General features: G+C 44.1%; 1 protein-coding gene across 1 annotated transcript; it reads left to right on the top strand.

Moving 5' to 3' along the window:
• The first annotated feature begins 2,916 nt into the window (after nt 1-2,916).
• On the top strand, nt 2,917-11,054 carry DAD1 (defender against cell death 1). The gene is made up of 3 exons (XM_058183587.1): nt 2,917-3,237; nt 5,997-6,135; nt 10,908-11,054. The coding sequence occupies exons 1-2, from the start codon at nt 2,994-2,996 to the stop codon at nt 6,125-6,127; spliced, it is 375 nt and encodes a 124-aa protein (XP_058039570.1). The 5' UTR covers nt 2,917-2,993; the 3' UTR covers nt 6,128-6,135; nt 10,908-11,054.
• Nucleotides 11,055-17,750: the final 6,696 nt, after the last annotated feature.

A 17,750-nucleotide genomic window follows, 5' to 3' on the forward strand; every position in this document is an offset into this window, starting at 1 on the left:
TCCTGCTGGGCTTTGGAATTTGGAAAAGGGAAGGGCGGGGGCGGGAGGGAAGCTCCAAAAGAGAGCGCGGCAGCCCTCCCTGGTGCTCCCTCCTGCCTGGGGTGGGTGGGTGGGCGGTCTGTGGGCGGAAAACTGCCACTCGGAGGAGGAGGAGGAGAAGGAGGAGGAAAGGAGGGAGGTGTCACAAAGAGGGGAGGAGCCTGGAAAGGGGGTTGCTTGATTGACGGGTGGGGGTGAGTGGCGGCGGGATGGCCCAATGACAGGCGCTGTTGCAACCAACCCCGCCCAGATGGGAAGAGGAGGGATTTTTTCCTGGCTTGTCTTGCATGGGCCAGAAGGGGCTAGAACAGCTCGGTCACTTGAAGACTTGTGGACTTCAACTCCCAGAATTCCTCAGCCAGCTTTGCTTCCAGAGGAATGGCTGTGGAATGCTGGGAGTTGAAGTCCACAAGTCTTAAAAGGGGCCAAGTTTGGAGACCATCCGCCCTGGGCTCGAGCTTTTAGGTTGTAGTACACAAGTCTTAAAGTGTTAGAGACCCCCTGGGCTAGAATTTTCAGGGGTCTCCAAAACTTGGCCCCCTTTTAAGACTTGTGGACTTCAACTCTTAGAATTCCTCAGGCAGCTTTGCTTCCAGAGGAATGGCTGAGGAATGCTGGGAGGTGAAGTCCACAAGTCTTAAAGTGTTAGAGACCCCCTGGGCTAGAATTTTCAGGGGTCTCCAAAACTTGTCCCCCTTTTAAGGCTTGGGGACTTCAACTCCCAGCGTTCCTCGGCCAGCTTTGCTTCCAGAGGAATGGCTGAGGAACTCTGAGAGTTGAAGTCCACAAGTCTTAAAGTGTTAGAGACCCCCTGGGCTAGAATTTTCAGGGGTCTCCAAAACGTGGTCCCCTTTTAAGGCTTGGGGACTTCAACTCTCAGCGTTCCTCAGCCAGCTTTGTTTCCAGAGGAATGGCTGAGGAATGCTGGGAGGTGAAGTCCACAAGTCTTAAAGTGACCAAGATTGGAGACCCCCTGAGCTAGAATTTTCAGGGGTCTCCAAAACTTGGCCCCCTTTTGAGACTTGTGGACTTCAACTCCTAGCATTCCTCAGCCAGCTTTGCTTCCAGAGGAACGGCTGAGGAATGCTGGGAGTTGAAGTCCACAAGTTTTAAAAGGGGCAAAGTTTGGAGACTACCTCCCTGGGCTTGAGCTTTTAGGTTGTAGGCAAGGCCTGCTCCCCACTGTTTCTGAGCTATAGAATAGAACAGAACAGAACAGAACAGAATAGAATTTTTATTGGTCAAGTGTGATTGGACACACAAGGAATTTGTCTTGGTGCATATGCTCTCAGTGTACATAAAAGAAGATATCTTCATCAAGTACAACACTTACAACACTTAATGATAGCCATAAGCTACAAATTTAACACTTAATGATACAACACTTAATGATAGCCATAGGCTACAATTAAGCAATGAGGAAACAATCAATTACAGTATAAAACGTAAGGATACAAGCAACAAAGTTCCAGTCATAAGTGGAAGGAAGGAAGATCAGAGAGAATAGAGTCAATATTACTATTAATATGGGCTGCAAGGTCTGGACAACCAGATGGCAGCAAACTTGGAAAACCTAGCAATCATCAGACTGCTAAGCTTTTGTTGGAAGAAATATCCATCTGGGTTCAGTTCCAAGTGGGGACAAAGACACTGGAAACATGGAGGCTGCTTGGAAAGATGGTTTAATGGTGGTCAGGATCACATGGCTTGAGTTCCTGAACAGAAAAGGGCTGAGATCCTGTGTGCTCCCTGGTTTTATGCTTTTTCTGAGCTTTGAACTTTCTGGGGCACAGGAAGAGTATCCTGATTGGTTGACAGACTCCCAGGGGGTGGGAGTCTTAGCTAGCCCTGTAGGTTGTCTCTCAAGCTTGCTTGAGCCTTGCCATGTGGTGAGTTTCAGTTGTATTGTGTTGCAAATCATGGGGGGATTGAGTGAGCTTGGTTGAAGCCTTAATTGCCCATTGACAAAGGTGGGGAGAATGAGTGAGCTTAGCTGAGGCTTTTAATGGCCCATTGACAAAGGTGGGGGGGAGTCAGGAAGTTGCAGGAAGCTCCTTTGTCTTTAAAACATGTTTCTCCATTTCTCATCCAGGGAAATATATTCTGCCTTTTTAAATATTTTCTAAAATATTTCATTCTTCTAGGGGTGTGTGTGCTAAATTCCTACACTTTGCAGACCAAAATCCTAGTGCCCGATGTGCCTTTTATTACCTACAGGTTGAAGGTAGTTAATGCTGTCCCAAACTGGACTTTGTTTTTCCTTGAAGACAATTCGTTTCTCATCCAAGAAGCTTCTTTAGTTATGGATGAATGGATAAATCGGAGAGAATGAAGGGAAGATCAGAGAAATGGATGGATGGATGGGAGGAAGGAAGGAATATCAGAGAGAATGAAGGGTGGGAGGATCAGAAAAAGATGGATGGGTCACAGGAAAAAACTGAATGATTTGAGAATCTAAGTGTAAAGTTAATGATATTTAATGCTTTTATAAAGTATATTGTAAATATTTTTATTTTTTTAATACTTATATGCCTGCATTGTAACTCCTGGCGGAATTGATCCACTCCACCCATTTATTTAGAGGACTAAAACCCAAAAGAATGAAAGATTTGCTTTTTAAAGTGTCTTTAAGCGCACACCCACTATTAATAAATTCATTCATTTCCACCCCAGGGAAGAGAACCAAAAAGCGCACGCGCAATGATGAGTGTACCACGCGTGCGTAGAAAGCGGTTCACGGCCAGCAGACCGTTTCTCGGCTCATCGGACTATCCCACGCATGCGTCACCGGTCAAAGGTTGACGCAGGACGCATGCGTGCCAGTCTGCCCGCACCGAGTTGACGTTGCCTTCTGCGCTACGCATGCGCCTGTCCCAAAGCGACCCCGGAAGGTTTTTGCGCTCGCTTCCGGCCACTCAAGCAAACGAAGCCTGGGCAGTGTGTCCGCCGTCGCTATGTCGGGTTCGGCGTCTGGGTCGTCCGGCTCCGGGGCGAGCTCGGTGACCTCGGTGGTGCGGCGCTTCCTGTCCGAGTACAGCAGCGGGACGCCGAGCCGCCTGAAAGTGCTGGACGCCTATCTGCTCTACGTCATGCTGACGGGGGCCTTGCAATTCGGCTACTGCCTCGGCGTCGGCACCTTCCCCTTCAACTCTTTCCTCTCGGGCTTCATCTCGGCTGTGGGCAGCTTCATCCTGGGCGGTGAGGCGCTTTCTGAGTGGGCCGGGGTGAGGCCCAGTGGGTTTGCGCAGGCGCGGCTTGTCCCCATGGCAACCCGTTGCCTTCGCGCGGCTGGTGGAGGTTCTGGCGTTGCCATGGTAACCGTCACCCAAACCCCCCCCCATTGGCGAGTTTTCCACTATGGAGGGCGGGAGTTTCTATGTCACCGTGGCAACGTTCCTTGAGGGGGCGGGGCTTTGCGGTTGCCATGGCACTACAGGTAATCCTCGACTTACAACAGTTCATTTTTCAAAGTTACTATGGAGCTGTTAAAAAAAAACCACGACTTTATGACCGTTTTTCAGACATAACATTTTTCACATCTGCATCGCCCCCAGGGTCACAGGATCAAAATTCAGAGGTGCTTGGCAAGCGGTTGGTATTGATTGCAGTGCCTCGGGATCACGTGATCCCCTTTTTGGGATGGTTTGACAAGCAAAGTCAATGGGGGAAGCCAGATTCACTTAACAACCGGTTGACTAACTTTACCAATTGTAGTGATTCACTGAAAAACTCTGGCACGAAATGTCATAATATGGGCAGAACTCAGGGTAGGGTAGAGTGAAGTAGAATAGGGGGTAGGGGAGGGTAGGGGAGGGTGGGATGGGATGGGGTAGAATAGGGGTAGGGAGGGAGTAGGGTGGGGTAGAATAGGGGTAGGGTAGGGGTAGCAGGTAGGGGTAGCGGGGAGGGAGGGTTGGGGTGGGGTAGAATAGGGGTAGGGTAGGGTAGGGATAGAGTGGCGGGTAGGGTGGGGTAGAATAGGGGTAGGTAGCAGGAGGGAGGGTTGGGGTGGGGTAGAATAGGGGTAGGGTGGGGTAGAATGGGTAGGGTAGGGGTGAGGTGGGGTAAAATAGGGAATAGGGGTAGGGTGGGGTAGGGTGGGGTAGAATAGGGGTAGGGTAGGGTAGAGTGGCGGGTGGGGTGGGGTAGGCTGGGGTAGAATAGAGGGTAGGGTAGGGGTAGAGTAGCGGATAGGGTAGGGGTGGGGTGGGGTAGAATAGGGGCTAGGTGGGATAGAATAGGGTAGGGTAGGAGGTAGGGTAGGGTAGGAGGTAGGGTAGAGAGTAGGGTGTAGGGTGGGATAGGTTAGGGTGTAGGGTGGGGTAAGGGTAGGGGTAGGATAGGGGGTAGGATAGCAGGTAAGCTAGGGTAGGGTCATAGCATAGAAGAATAGAATTCAATTCAATGTTCTTTTCTTTATTGACCAAGTGTGATTGGACACACAAGGAGTTTGTCTTTGGTGCATATGCTCTCAGTGTATACAAGGAGAATAAAATACATTCATCGAGAATAAAAAGATACAACACTGAGTGATAGTCAAGGTTACTAATAAGCTATAAAATCGTACTAGGAAACAAAACCAATATAAATTGAAGTGAGCTTTGCCCCCATTTTACAATCTTTCGTGCCATAGTTCATTGAATCACTATAGTTGTTAAGTGAATCATTTGATCATTGTGAATCTGGCTTTCCCCTTTGACTTTGCTTGTCAGGAACCCGCTGGAAAAGTTACAAAAGGTGATCACTTCACCCTGGAACTGTACAACTCTTATAAATACATGCCAATTGAGATGTGTTTGAATATTAGTAGCTCGGGTTGGTAGTTGGGCTATTGATTTGAGCTCCGAGCTTGGCATTTTGATTGCAAATGTTTCATCACTATTCAAGGAGACATTGTCAGTGTGCTTTGAAGTGTGCTCGTCTGTCGGAACACTGGTCTTTAAATACCTATTTAAAGTATTTAAGTATGGAGTTAAATACTGATTTAAAGACCAATGTTCGGATAGACGAGCACAGTTCAAAGCGCACTGACGATGTCTCCTCGAATGGTGACAAAACTTTTTGCAACCAAGTTGCCAAGCTCGGAACTCAAACCAACAGCCCAATATGCCAGTTGCCAAGCCTCCCGATTTGGATCATGTGTCTGGTTGTGATGTTGCAAGTGTGAAAACTGACGATGAGTCACTTTTTCAATGCCATTGTAACTTCGAAGTCTCTAAATGAATGCTTGTAAGTAGAGGATGACCTGTACAATGCAGTTTAATTTGTATCGTGATATGACGTAAGATTAGTTTACGAGATTAGCTACTGTATCTTGCAGTGCTAAAGCCAATTTTAAGGTTATTGTATTTAACTGGAGAGGGACACGGTGGCTTAGTGGGTAAGACACTGAGCTTGTCAATGAAAGGTCGGCAGTTCAGCGGTTCGAATCCCTAGTGCCGCATAATGGAGTGAGCTCCCGTTACTTGTCCCAGCTTCTGCCAACCTAGCAGTTTGAAAGCATGTAAAAATGCAAGTAGAAAAATAGGGACCACCTTTGGTAGGAAGGTAACAACGTTCCGTGCGACTTTGGCGTTGAGTCATGCCGGCCACATGACCATGGAGACATCTTCGGACAGCGCTGGCTCTTTGGCTTTGAAACGGAGATGAGCACCGCCCCCTAGAGTCGGGAACGACTAGCATGTATGTGCGAGGGGAACCTTTACCGTTTTATTTAACTGGAAGATTTCTCATTCAGCCTTCTTCTAATATTTTTCCTCCAACGTTCCATTAAAACAAGGGTGTCAAATTGGTGGCCTGTGAGCCGGATGCATCATGCACAGGTCACTCCCACCGCAGCTCCATGAATAGGAAAAAGTCACAAAATGTCACGTGACCGCAAGGTGACACAGTGAGTTTGACACCCGTGCATTAAAACAATGTATTTTTCCTTTCCCACCCCCTTTTTGTTTTTTTAGTTTGCTTGAGGATTCAAATCAACCCACAAAACAAGGGAGAATTTCAAGGAATCTCACCAGAACGGGCCTTTGCAGACTTCCTTTTTGCTAGTACAATCTTACATCTCGTTGTCATCAATTTTGTAGGCTGATGAAGGAGGTATGTACACTTTTTAAGCGTGGAGGATATTTTTTTCAGAAGAGAAGATTTGTTTGTAGAAAATAAGAGGTTTACAAACAATATTTCAGGAAGCAACTTTGTGAAATGTCCCCTTTTGGGTAGCGAATTCGTTGCTCCCTTAAAAGTGGAAAACCTGTCACACAAAATAACCTGGATATGTTTCAAGGGCAGAAGAGCTGCCACCAATTCTCCACTTCCCATCCACCCCTCAAATAAACAACCCATCTCATGTTTAAAATGGCCCTTTTGTACTGAAGGAGGGATATTTTGCAAAAAAAAAAAACAGTGTTGTGCTTAGATCAGTTCCAGCTGAAAATCTTGTAGGAGGCATGGTTATAGCCTCTCATACCCTCTCTAACCGTTTCTCTGCCCCAATGACTGGCTGGGTGGGCGTGGCCAGGGTGTGACAGGCAGCACTCAGCCTCCTGTAAACCCCAGTCCCCGAGCAAAAACTGTCGTGTCCCACTCCCACTCCGACGAACGAGTCGAGGAAGTCCGTAACAAACTTAGCAACGAAGCCTCTGCAGCTTGCCAAGTTCCTTCGAGGTTTATCAGGGCAGGCAGGAGTCCAAGTTGTGACTTCAGCGATAGAGTCCGATATCAGCAAACTAGATGAGACTTTGCTTGACTCAAGGTTGGAATGCCAAAAGCAGGTCCTTTATATAGGCTGTGGGGTGTGGCTCCATGACTCAGCATTTATCCAGACCTGCCCCACCCTTCCTTCTGCTGGCGTCGCCTCTCAGATCTCCGGAAGCGAGGGTCCACTCACTCTGAATTGTTTTCAGCTGGATCTGCTGTCAGCATCTGGGAAAGGGAGGGGTCAGAGGGAGTAGGCCCGGGTAATTCCACCACCTGGCTGGCTTCCTGCTCTGAAGGCTGAGCCAAAGGAACACACGCTGTATGAGTGAGGTTTATCGGGCTTATCCTTTCACTCCTTGAATCCTCCGGGCATGGGGTCAGGGCCAGGGGCTGGAGGCATGACAGGCCATTCATTTTCATTATCAGACTCGGAGTCTGATAAAAGGCCCGGTTGGAGATGGGTGGGGCCTGGCTGAGGAGAGGAGGGAGGATGAGTCACAACAAAAACAGGTCATGGGGGAGGCACACCGCACCACCCTGTGCCCGGTTTTGGGCCTAGGAGGCCTCCCTGTACTTATCTGAGAGCCAAAATGGGACACATGGGGACTCCTGGAAGGGGCGAGGCAGGAAGGAGCAGCAATTTAACTACTAGTTCTCCCAAACCGGCTGAATCCCACCACCGTGTAGGAGTCAAGACCACCCAACAAAAACAAGTTTTTCTATTTTTATGTTGTTTTTAAATGGGGTATTTTAGTTGAAGTATTCTCTGTGCCACAGACCCCGTGCAGAATAATTTTCTTTGAATCGTTTCTATATAGTGGTCTTTTTATCACATTCTCTGGGAGCCGATTAGCCTTCCCCCAAATTTAGATCTGCGTGCTGATGCTAGAAGTTCTAAAATCATCCAGACTGAAGCTACTCTCCACAGAAGGGGCTGTTATAACAGGCAACGTTACATGAAACTTTGACTTCGGCTTCATTGCAGAGGAGGTAGAGCAGTGCATCTCGACCTTATCAAATTTAAGTTGTGCGGATTTCAACATTTCCTCATGACCGGCTGTGGAATTCTGGGACTTGAAGTTCATAACAACTTGTCAGGGTTGAGAAACAATGTTGGCCATTTTCGAATAACCTTGTACCTATATGTCAGTTGGAGCCCCAGTGGGGGATCAATACAATGGAGGTGGTTGATTGAATAATAACAGTTCCCACTTCCACCCTACTCTGCCCTGCCCTCCCCATGTGTCCTTAGGTTTTAACGTTTGATTTTGATTTTTTTAACTGAGATATAACTATAAACTCTTTAAAGTTACCTTATGGTAAGATGGGTGGCTAATAAATTATATACATATAAAGGGAGGGTCTGCTGGGGGTCTGCTGGGGGTTCGCAGGGGTTCAGGTGAACCTCTAGCTAAGATTCTGTGCAGTTTAGAGAACCCCCAAATCCCACTCCTGGCTGGCCCCGCCCACCCTGCCTCTCCCAGGGGTCCCTACATGGCCCATTTTGGATGCAGGTAACTGCAGGGCACGGGTGGAGCTTGAGGAGGGCGAAAAACAGGCCTACTGGAAGTTTGGGAAGGCTGGACACGGGCCCGTTTCGGTCCTCTGGAGCCTGGGGAGGCTGTTTTCGCCCTCCTGGAGGCTCGAGGAAAGCCTCCAGAGCCCGGGGAGGGCAAAAATGCCCCCTCTGCTCTGATCAGGAGGCCGACTAGGCCACGCCCACCATGGCCACGCCCACCCAGCAACCGGGTAGAGAACCCCTTGCTAAAATTTTTGAAGCCCTCCCCTGCATATATACATACATACATACATACATACATACATACATACACCAATGAAAGAGTCTGTATGTTCAGCTAATTCACTGAGTCATTTAGAGTCTAAGGGTGCTATCTTACAGAAGGAGACGTCTATATCCTTTCCTGGAATGTTATAGAATAGAATAGAATAGAATAGAATAGAATAGAATAGAATAGAATAGAATAGAATAGAATAGAATTTTTATTGGCCAAGTGTGATTGGACACACAAGGAATTTGTCTTGGTGCATATGCTCTCAGTGTACATAAAAGAAAAGATACGTTCATCAAGGTACAACATTTACAACACAATTGATGGTCAATATATCAATATAAATCATAAGGATTGCCAGCAACAAGTTATAGTCATACAGTCATAAATGGAAAGAGATATAGGCTCTAAAGCAGAGGTGTCACTCACTGTATCACATCGTCACATGACGTATCGTGACTTTCCCCCCCCCCCTTTGCTAAACCGGGTGGGTGTGGCCAGCGTGTGACGGATCTGGCCCACCGGTCGTTTGACACCCCAGCTCTAAAACGAAGATGTCTGATGCTTCATTCATAGGATACATTTCCTCCTTTAATATTCTTTCGTTTCAAGAAACATGGGCTATGGGGGATGTATTTTTACTTTGAAAACAGGACTCATTGCAAAAAAGGCTAGGCCTGAGTTTTATGGTTCCTGTCAAATTTAAGGAACCAGTTTTGCTCAGGTGTGGCTCTAGTCCTCTTATTTAATTTAATTTTTACTTGCCTATTAATCTATATTTCCCCCCCTAGTTTGTAGAGATAGGAAAATAAATAATTTGTGGGATCAATTTGACACTTACATAAGTTGGCTACTACGTCAAAATTCAAGAGTTTGTAATTATAGCCAGCAATTTTAACACACCTATTGGCAAAAATGAAACTTTGGGCAAACTTAAATAGCCAATGTCCCCTAAAACTGATACGAGGTTATTTACCAGCTAGAAAGTCTAAAGACCAACACTGTAATATCACAGGGTTTTGATTGACTGCACTTGTGGACACCTTAGATCTAATTATATTTAATGGCATTGTCAGGGGTGACATAAAAGAAGCACTTACCGAACAGGGCCAGTAATTGATATTCTTACTCAGAACTTTGTTCATCATATAGCTTACTTTTTATATTGGAATTCGCCTTGATAGTAATTTGTCTTTTTTATTCGAAGATCTTGAATCCATTATAAATACTCATTGCCTCATTGACATTACATCTAAGGGTTGAGTGTAGATCTGGCTCAAGTTATGCCTGGGCTTTTGATCTCACACCCCTTGCTTCCAATGCATACCCAAATTTGCTCACCTGATTCATATGAACAAGTAATGTCACTGTACTAGCCAGGAGTTGTTAATCTGTAGGTCCCCCACCCTCCGAAAATTTTCATCAGCTAATGATGTTAATGAACATTAGGTCCAAATCGTAGTATAATAATGACTGTGTTAAGGATAAATTCACTTGAACATATCCTTCCATGTTGCCCAGTTTTATGCTATGATCTGTATGATACATTGCTCCCTTACATAGGTGTGAAATCTCTTATAATTATATTTTATTTTTATTTATTTTAGTATCTCTGTTCTTAATCATTTTTAGATCCTGTTAAACTTCTGTCATATGTTTGGATCTTCAGTTACTGTTTTTCTGAGATACATAGAAAAATGGACAGGCCTTTTTATTTATTTTTCAAGGTTATATGCTGCCCATCAGATAGATAGATAGATAGATAGATAGATAGATAGATAGATAGATAGATAGATAGATAGATAGATAGATAGATAGATAGATAGATAGATAGATAGATAGACAGGCAGACAGGCAGACAGGCAGACAGGCAGACAGGCAGACAGGCAGATACTGTACATAGATGATAGATAGATGGGATAGATGGATAGATAGATAGATTTGAATGATTGATTGATGCTGGGTATAATATTAGTACATGCAATTAGGACATGGAGATGTGATTAAGTTTGTTTCTCTTAATTTGTCTTTACTCTGTTATTAATCAACAAACAAATAATGCCCCTGGCCTTATGTGGGACATGCTATGAGTTCATGCCTTGTGTAGCATTTTCAAACTAAAATTCAGCACATTGAATTGGTGGTATCACTCACTATTTTCATACAAAGCATGGAATTTGAGGCTAATTGTTACAAGTGGGAAGCTGCAGAAATGTTCCATAGGCAGTCTAGAGAAAAGAGGAATAGATAGATTGCATGATCATGAGCCTAGTAAGATTAATATGTGGTTGAATTTGCAACAAATGCACACAAGTAAGTGTTGTTGCAGCAAACAAGATACTCACTCCTAAAAAGCAATTGTACCTTCATTTTCTTTTGTAGACTTTCCTGGACTTCTCTTTTTTGCTGAAGACTGTTGGACAACATCCCAGACTCCAGTTTGTTTCCTAACAAGAAATAGTCTGAGGATCAAAATGATTGAAAGAATTGGCCGCTGCCATTTATGTCTCAATAAATTCACTTTTGTTACTTTTTCTGTCACGTATTTTGGATCTTGACAACAGTTAGAAAACGACAACAGTGTTGGGAGGGTTTGAGTGGGCGACTCTTCTATATCCTCAGATTTATTAAATATATTTCAGATAGTTGCCTGGGCACCTTCATTCTGCAGCCAGCTGAATGTGCAATTATTTCTTCCCAATCTATTGTATGCTTTGTTCTTGTTGCCTAGATGTTGGAGATGGTTCTAAAAGCGTTGACGACGCTAGCATTTCATCTCTTTCCCCTTTATTTTGCTGCCATCTGATGTTTGTTTAGAATAACTGCATTGTCAAGCATCATTCTTAGTAACTACCTCACATTGGGGATAAAGGATTACGAAGTTACTCAGTTGTATCAAGAGCAGAACAGTTTCTCTGTAACTTTGCAAGACGAGACAGTTCTTTTTTTAAAAAAATAATTTTTATTAGACTTTTAACTTTTGAAAACAAAATAAAGAAAAATGCAACAAAAAACAAAAACACGTTAAAAACACGTAACAGACATAACATTCCATCATATATTATTTTACAGCTTGCTGTATCGACATAGATATATATTCTCTGTTCTACGTGCTTTTATTTACATTGGTATCTATGTACCGAACCGTCACTATCCAGTTAACACTATTCAGTAACTTAGACTTCTTAGTTTTAACTTAATTAGATTAACATTCCGATTTATAATTTTGGTTTCTTTTTTCTAACCAATCATATAATTTGTTCCACACTTTATAGTATTCCAACTCTTCCCTTTCCTTAATTTCCAGTGTCATCTTATCCATTTCTGTGCACTGTAGGTTTTTTTGGATTATTATTTCCTCTCCTGGTACGTTGTTTTGTGTCCATCCATATGGGACAGCAACCCCTGCTGCCGTTAATATATGATGTATTAGGTATTGCAAAGATTTGTCTATTTTGGGGTTGATTATTCCTAATAAATAAAGTTCTGGTTTAAGTTCCATTTTTAATTGGGTAATTCCCTCTAACCAATTTTTAATTTTTTGCCAATTTTTTTTAATATTAAATTTTTTTTATTTTTCATAATAATTCCCACAATCTCCTCGCTTTCCTACTTCCCCTCCTCTTTCCCACTTCTCACTACCATCCTTTCTAACCCTCTATCTTCCCCTCCTTCTCCTCCTCCTATCCTTTCTTCCCCCTCCCTTCTTTCCTACCTGCCTACCTACTTTCTTCCTTCTTTACTCCTCTTTCCTTATCCTTTCCCTTCCGGAGTAGTTATTACTATTATTATTATTATTTTATTAGATTTATAAACCGCCCTTCTCCCGAAGGACTCAGGGCGGTGTACAGCCAAAGTAAAAAGAAACAATGTACAGTTAAAATAAAATTTAAAAAACTTATTATACAGTGTGGCCGAAATTAAAATAGTTTAAAAACTAAAAAACCCCAATTAAAACCAGAGAGAAAATTTAAAACTAAACAATTTAAGAAAGCCCCGCACGAACAAACAGATATGTTTTCAGTTCGCGGCGAAAAGTCCGAAGGTCAGTTATTTGACGTAAACCAGGGGGAAGTTCATTCCAAAGAGTGGGGGCCCCCACAGAGAAGGATCTTCCCCTGGGGGCTGCCAGCCGACATTGTCTGGCGGACGGCACCCTGAGAAGGCCCTCTCTGTGCGAGTGTACGGGTCGGTGGGAGGCATGAGGTAACAGAAGGCGGTCCCGTAAGTACCCAGGTCCCAAGCCATGGAGCGATTTAAAAGTGGTAACCAGAACCTTGAAATGCACCCGAAAGGCAACAGGAAGCCAGTGCAGTCTGTGCAGGAGAGGTGTCACATGGGAGCTACGTGAGACTCCCTCTATCACCCGCGCAGCTGCATTCTGGACCAACTGAAGCCTCCGAGTGCATCTCAAGGGGAGCCCCATGTAGAGAGCATTGCAATAATCCAGGCGGGAGGTAACAAGAGCATGAGTGACTGTGCATAGAGCATCCCGATCAAGGAAGTTACTGAGCTGCCCCGACTTTACACCATTCCAACTTGTTTAATTCTACCATTATTCCTGTACAATTGCAATCAATTTATAATCTTCCCCTTCCCCCCCCTTTCCCCTCCCCCCACCACCCCAAGACTTCCCAGAACAGAATACAGGGTATAGTAACTAACAAACATAATCTAAAATATAACATAAAACATATTCCATTTCACAGCCAATTTTTTTTTATCTTGGGCTACGCCCACCACATATGGTAGTATGTGCCTAGCTTGTAACCACATCTCCAACAATTCGGAGACACAGTTCTACTTCCGCTCGTAGATTTTCGGCTTCCTATGCTAAAATGCACTAGCTTTGACATTGCACAAAGGTAGATAAAGTGGCCAAAAAAAAAAAAAAGTATTTTAAAAATGCATCTAAATCTCACATCTAGGGATTTGCAAGCTACCGTGTTTCCCCAAAAATTAAGACCGGGTCTTATATTAACGTTAGCTCAAAAAGACGCATTAGGGCTTATTTTGTGGGAAATAACAGGTACTGAATGTCCATCTGGCTGACGATCTTAACCGAGGCTTATTTTGGGGGGTAGGGCTTATATCACGAGCATCCTGTGAACTCATGCTGGGGTTTATTTTCCAGTTGGGTCTTTTATTTTCGGTGAAACCTGAAAGTTCAAATTCCTAGCAGGTAAAAGAGTCTTCGCAAGAACGTACAATTGTGTGTGAGCTCCAAGGGATGGGCTGCTGGGGGTTCGCAGGGCTTCGGGAGAACCTCTAGCTAAGATTCTGTGCAGTTCGGAGAACTTAGGACCGGGATACCTTCGAGACCGCCTTCTGCCACCGATTGCCTCCCAACGACCTGTGCGCTCCCACAGAGTGGGCCTCCTCAGGGTGCCGTCGACCAAACAATGTAGGTTGGCGACCCCCAGGGGGAGGGCCTTCTCTGTGGCGGCACCAGCCCTGTGGAACGAGCTTCCTCCGGGATTACGACAACTCCCCGACCTCCGGACCTTCAGACGTGAACTGAAGACTTTATTATTTCAGCGCGCTGGACTAGCCTAAGAATAAAATATTTTAGCTAAATTTTAATGGGGTTTTTAACCGGTTTTTACCGTTTTTAATGATTTGGCTATGATAATATTTAGTTTTAATTGTGTTTTTAATGCTTATTTATTGTATTGTTTTTTAATAAGCCTGTGATCCGCCCTGAGTCCTACGGGAGATGGTGCGGTATAAAAGTATGATTAATAAATAATAAATAAATAAATAAAATAAAACCCCTAAATCTCACTCCTGGCTGGCCCCGTCCGCCCCACCCCTCCCAGGAGTCCCCACACGGCCTGTTTTGGATGCAGGTAAGTGCAGGGCGTGCGTGGAGGCTCGGGGAAGGTGAAAAACAGGCCTACTAGAAGGTCAGAAACAGCCCCATTTCCTATTTCCTCTGGAGCCTGGAGAAGCCGTTTTCTATCTCCCGGAGGCTCAGGGAAAGCCTCTGGAGCCCAGGGAGGGCAAAAAGCGTCTCCCCCCCACCCATGGTGCAGGAGGCTGACTAGGCCATGCCCACCCAGCAACCGGGCAGGGAACCCCTTGCTAATTTTTTTGGGTGATTTTTTTATTTTTTTTTTAAACAAACAAACATAAAAACATTTTCCATCCAAGTACAATGTGTCGGCGGGTTTGATTACAACTTTCTCGTGCAATTTCACCATATACATCTCGCTGATTTATCTAATCTTACATTGTATCAATCTAATGCAGTGGTTCTCAACCTTTATAGTGCTGCGACCCCTTTAATACAATTCCCCACGATGTGGCGACCCCAACCCTAACATTATTTTCGTTTTGGTTTTTTTGGTTTTTTTTAATTTACATTTATATCCCGCCCTTCTCCGAAGACTCAGGGCGGCTTACAGTGTGTAAGGCAATAGTCTCATTCTATTTGTATATTTACAAAGTCAACTCATTGCCCCCCCAACAATCTGGATCCTCATTTTACCTACTTTATAAAGGATGGAAGGCTGAGTCAACCTTGGACCTGGTGGGACTAGAATCTGCAGTAATTGCAGGCAGTTGTCTTTTAATAACAGGCTTCTTGCAGCCTGAACCACACCACGGTTTTGAATTTATTGCGCCTGAAGCCGTATTGGCTAGCGATCTGAACTGCTTGCGATTGCCTTGAGGACGGGGGCATTAAAGCGGAGACTCCTCCCCTATTAAGTTTATCACACCTGAAGCCAGATTAGGCTAGCGATTGGGAGTGATTGAAGCTGGCTTGAGAGGGAGACATCAGAGCAAAGATTTCTCTGTTTTTTAATTCATCGCGCCTGAAGCCGAATTCAGCTAGCGATTTGAAGAGCCTGCAACTGGCTTGTGGAGTCAACCATTGGAGCGCGATTCTTCGACTCGCAAGTATACTTCCCATATTTCCGATGGTCTTAGATGACACCTGGCAAATCGTCATTCGACCCCCAACGGGGTCCCGACCCACAGGTTGAGAACCGCTGATCTAATGTATATCCAAACATTTTAGTCCATTAATCCTTTAGTTTAACTGCGACATTTCGTTCTCTCATTTCCTATAGGTTTTTCTAAATTAATCTTATCCATCATCCATTCCATTCTTTTATATCAATTATATAATTCCACATCTTTTCTAATAAAAACCTTTCTCCGGTCTCTTTTTAACATATTTCCCCTTCTAACCGTTGATAGAATAAGTCCCATATCTTATAATATTCTTTATCTTCCTGTTCTCTAATTTCAAATGTCAATTTACTCATCTCTGCACATTCCATTATTTTCTTAATAATTTTGTGCGAAAATTTTTGAAGCCCACCCCTGGTGACCTCCCAAGTCACATATTAAAATAACTCTTATCCAACATATTGTAAGCTTTCTATTTGAGCTTTATCAGATTTGGAGAAAAAACTTATTTTTTTTCTCCTTTTTAACATGCTAGATTTTCAGATCCATAATATCTTAAGAGGTTCGTGTATTTGCACCATATCAGATCTTCACGTCAGTCCTTGGGCTGCAAAATAATACGATTTGGCTGCAGTTTCTACTCGTATATTGTTTCTGTATGAAACCTGTATGAAACTTTATAAATGAAGGGGAGGTCAAATTATACAGAACGCAGAAAGAGAAACTGGTCCAAGAGAAACTATTAGGTTGCCCAGTATAGTTAGTGGTTAGCAATGGCAGGAGTTGGATTTTGCTGCAAGCAAAATCAACTATTGCAACACTTACTTTGAAAACAAAAATAATAATAATCGTATGCTAATATTTTCCTGGGCTCCAAGATTACCGCAGATAGGGACTGCAGCCAAGAAATTAAAAGACGCTTGCTCCTGGGGAGGAAAGCTATGGCAAATCTAGACAGCGTACTAAAAAGCAGAGACATCACCCTGCCAACCAAAGTGCGTATAGTCAAAGCTATGGTTTTCCCAGTTGCAATGTATGGCTGTGAAGGTTGGACCATAAGAAAGGCTGAGCGCCAAAGAATTGAGGCCTTTGAACTCTGGTGCTGGAGAAGACTCCTGCGAGTCCCTTGGACTGCAAGGCGAACAAACAAGTCAGTTCTAGAGGAGATCAACCCTGACTGCTCTTTAGAAGGCCAGATCCTAAAGATGAAACTGAAATACTTTGGCCAATGAGAAAGAAGGACTCATTGGAGAAGAGCCTAATGCTGGGAAAGATTGAGGGCAAAAGAAAAAGGGGACGACAGAGAACGAGGTGGCTGGATGGAGTCACTGAAGCAGTCAGCGTGAGTTTAAATGGACTCAGAGGATGGTAGAGGACAGGAAGGCCTGGAGGAATGTTGTCCATGGGGTCGGGATGGGTCGGACACAACTTCGCAACTAACAACAACAAATGCTAATGTTTGTCCCTGCCTAGCATGCTGGCTGGGGAATTCTGGGATTTGAAGTCCACACATCTTCAAGCTGCCATGGTTGAGAAACATTGGTGTATATATAGCGAGTGTTTCAAGTAGATTCAACTTGAAACATTCCTAGATATGCCAATTTGCCATTTTAAGTGCCCGAAGAGAAAAAATAAAGGCAAATAAAGGAGAGGGTTTTAATTTTTTTTCTAGAATGACAAGCTAGGAATTTCCTAGCGTTGCTGAATGACAGCCTTATTGGATTGCTGGTGCTTGGCAGTCAGCAACATTTTAAACCATAGTTTAATTTATATTTCACCAACTGAGGACAAATGGATGGAAATTTAAGTATCCAACGTTATTCCAGGTCAACCCTTAACCTGATTCTTGAAGGCTTTCCAGAAATTGCAGAAGAGACAGTTATTCATGTATTAAATTTATATCCCTCCCCCCCATGGCAATGTGCTATGCTTATTTGATCTCATTTGAGCAGCTAATGGATTTTTTTCCCCAATCTATGCTATGTGATAAACCTTGTTCCCAAGCTGTAGTTAACAGGAATCACATCGTGTCTTTAAGCACCGGTGTGTTTTAACTGTGGGTCAAGTGTTTCGCGCAATGTGTGCGAAACGGCTGCCCGGGATTCCTGTTGCATTGACCACTACAATCTAGATCCCACCTTCCATAAAGTCATCCAGAACTTTTTCCTTAAGTCCTTAACGCCATCAAATGCTTTTTCTCTCCAATGACATCTTTTGGGATCTACCCCCTTCCCCAGAGAGCATTGGATCCTTGCTACCTGAGCAGGAATATCTTCCATCCCAGAAATAAAATTATTTGGTTGGCTT

This window comes from Ahaetulla prasina, chromosome 4 (genome assembly GCF_028640845.1).
Source record: "Ahaetulla prasina isolate Xishuangbanna chromosome 4, ASM2864084v1, whole genome shotgun sequence".
In the NCBI taxonomy this organism is placed as follows: domain Eukaryota; kingdom Metazoa; phylum Chordata; class Lepidosauria; order Squamata; family Colubridae; genus Ahaetulla; species Ahaetulla prasina.

What these genes read in the sequence shown, in the direction of transcription:
- DAD1 (XM_058183587.1), top strand. Translation starts at nt 2,994, where the DNA reads ATGTCGGGTTCGGCGTCTGGGTCGTCCGGCTCCGGGGCGAGCTCGGTG. An exon ending in GGGCAGCTTCATCCTGGGCG is followed by an intron (nt 3,238 to 5,996) that starts GTGAGGCGCTTT and finishes TTGTTTTTTTAG; the next exon opens with TTTGCTTGAGGATTCAAATC.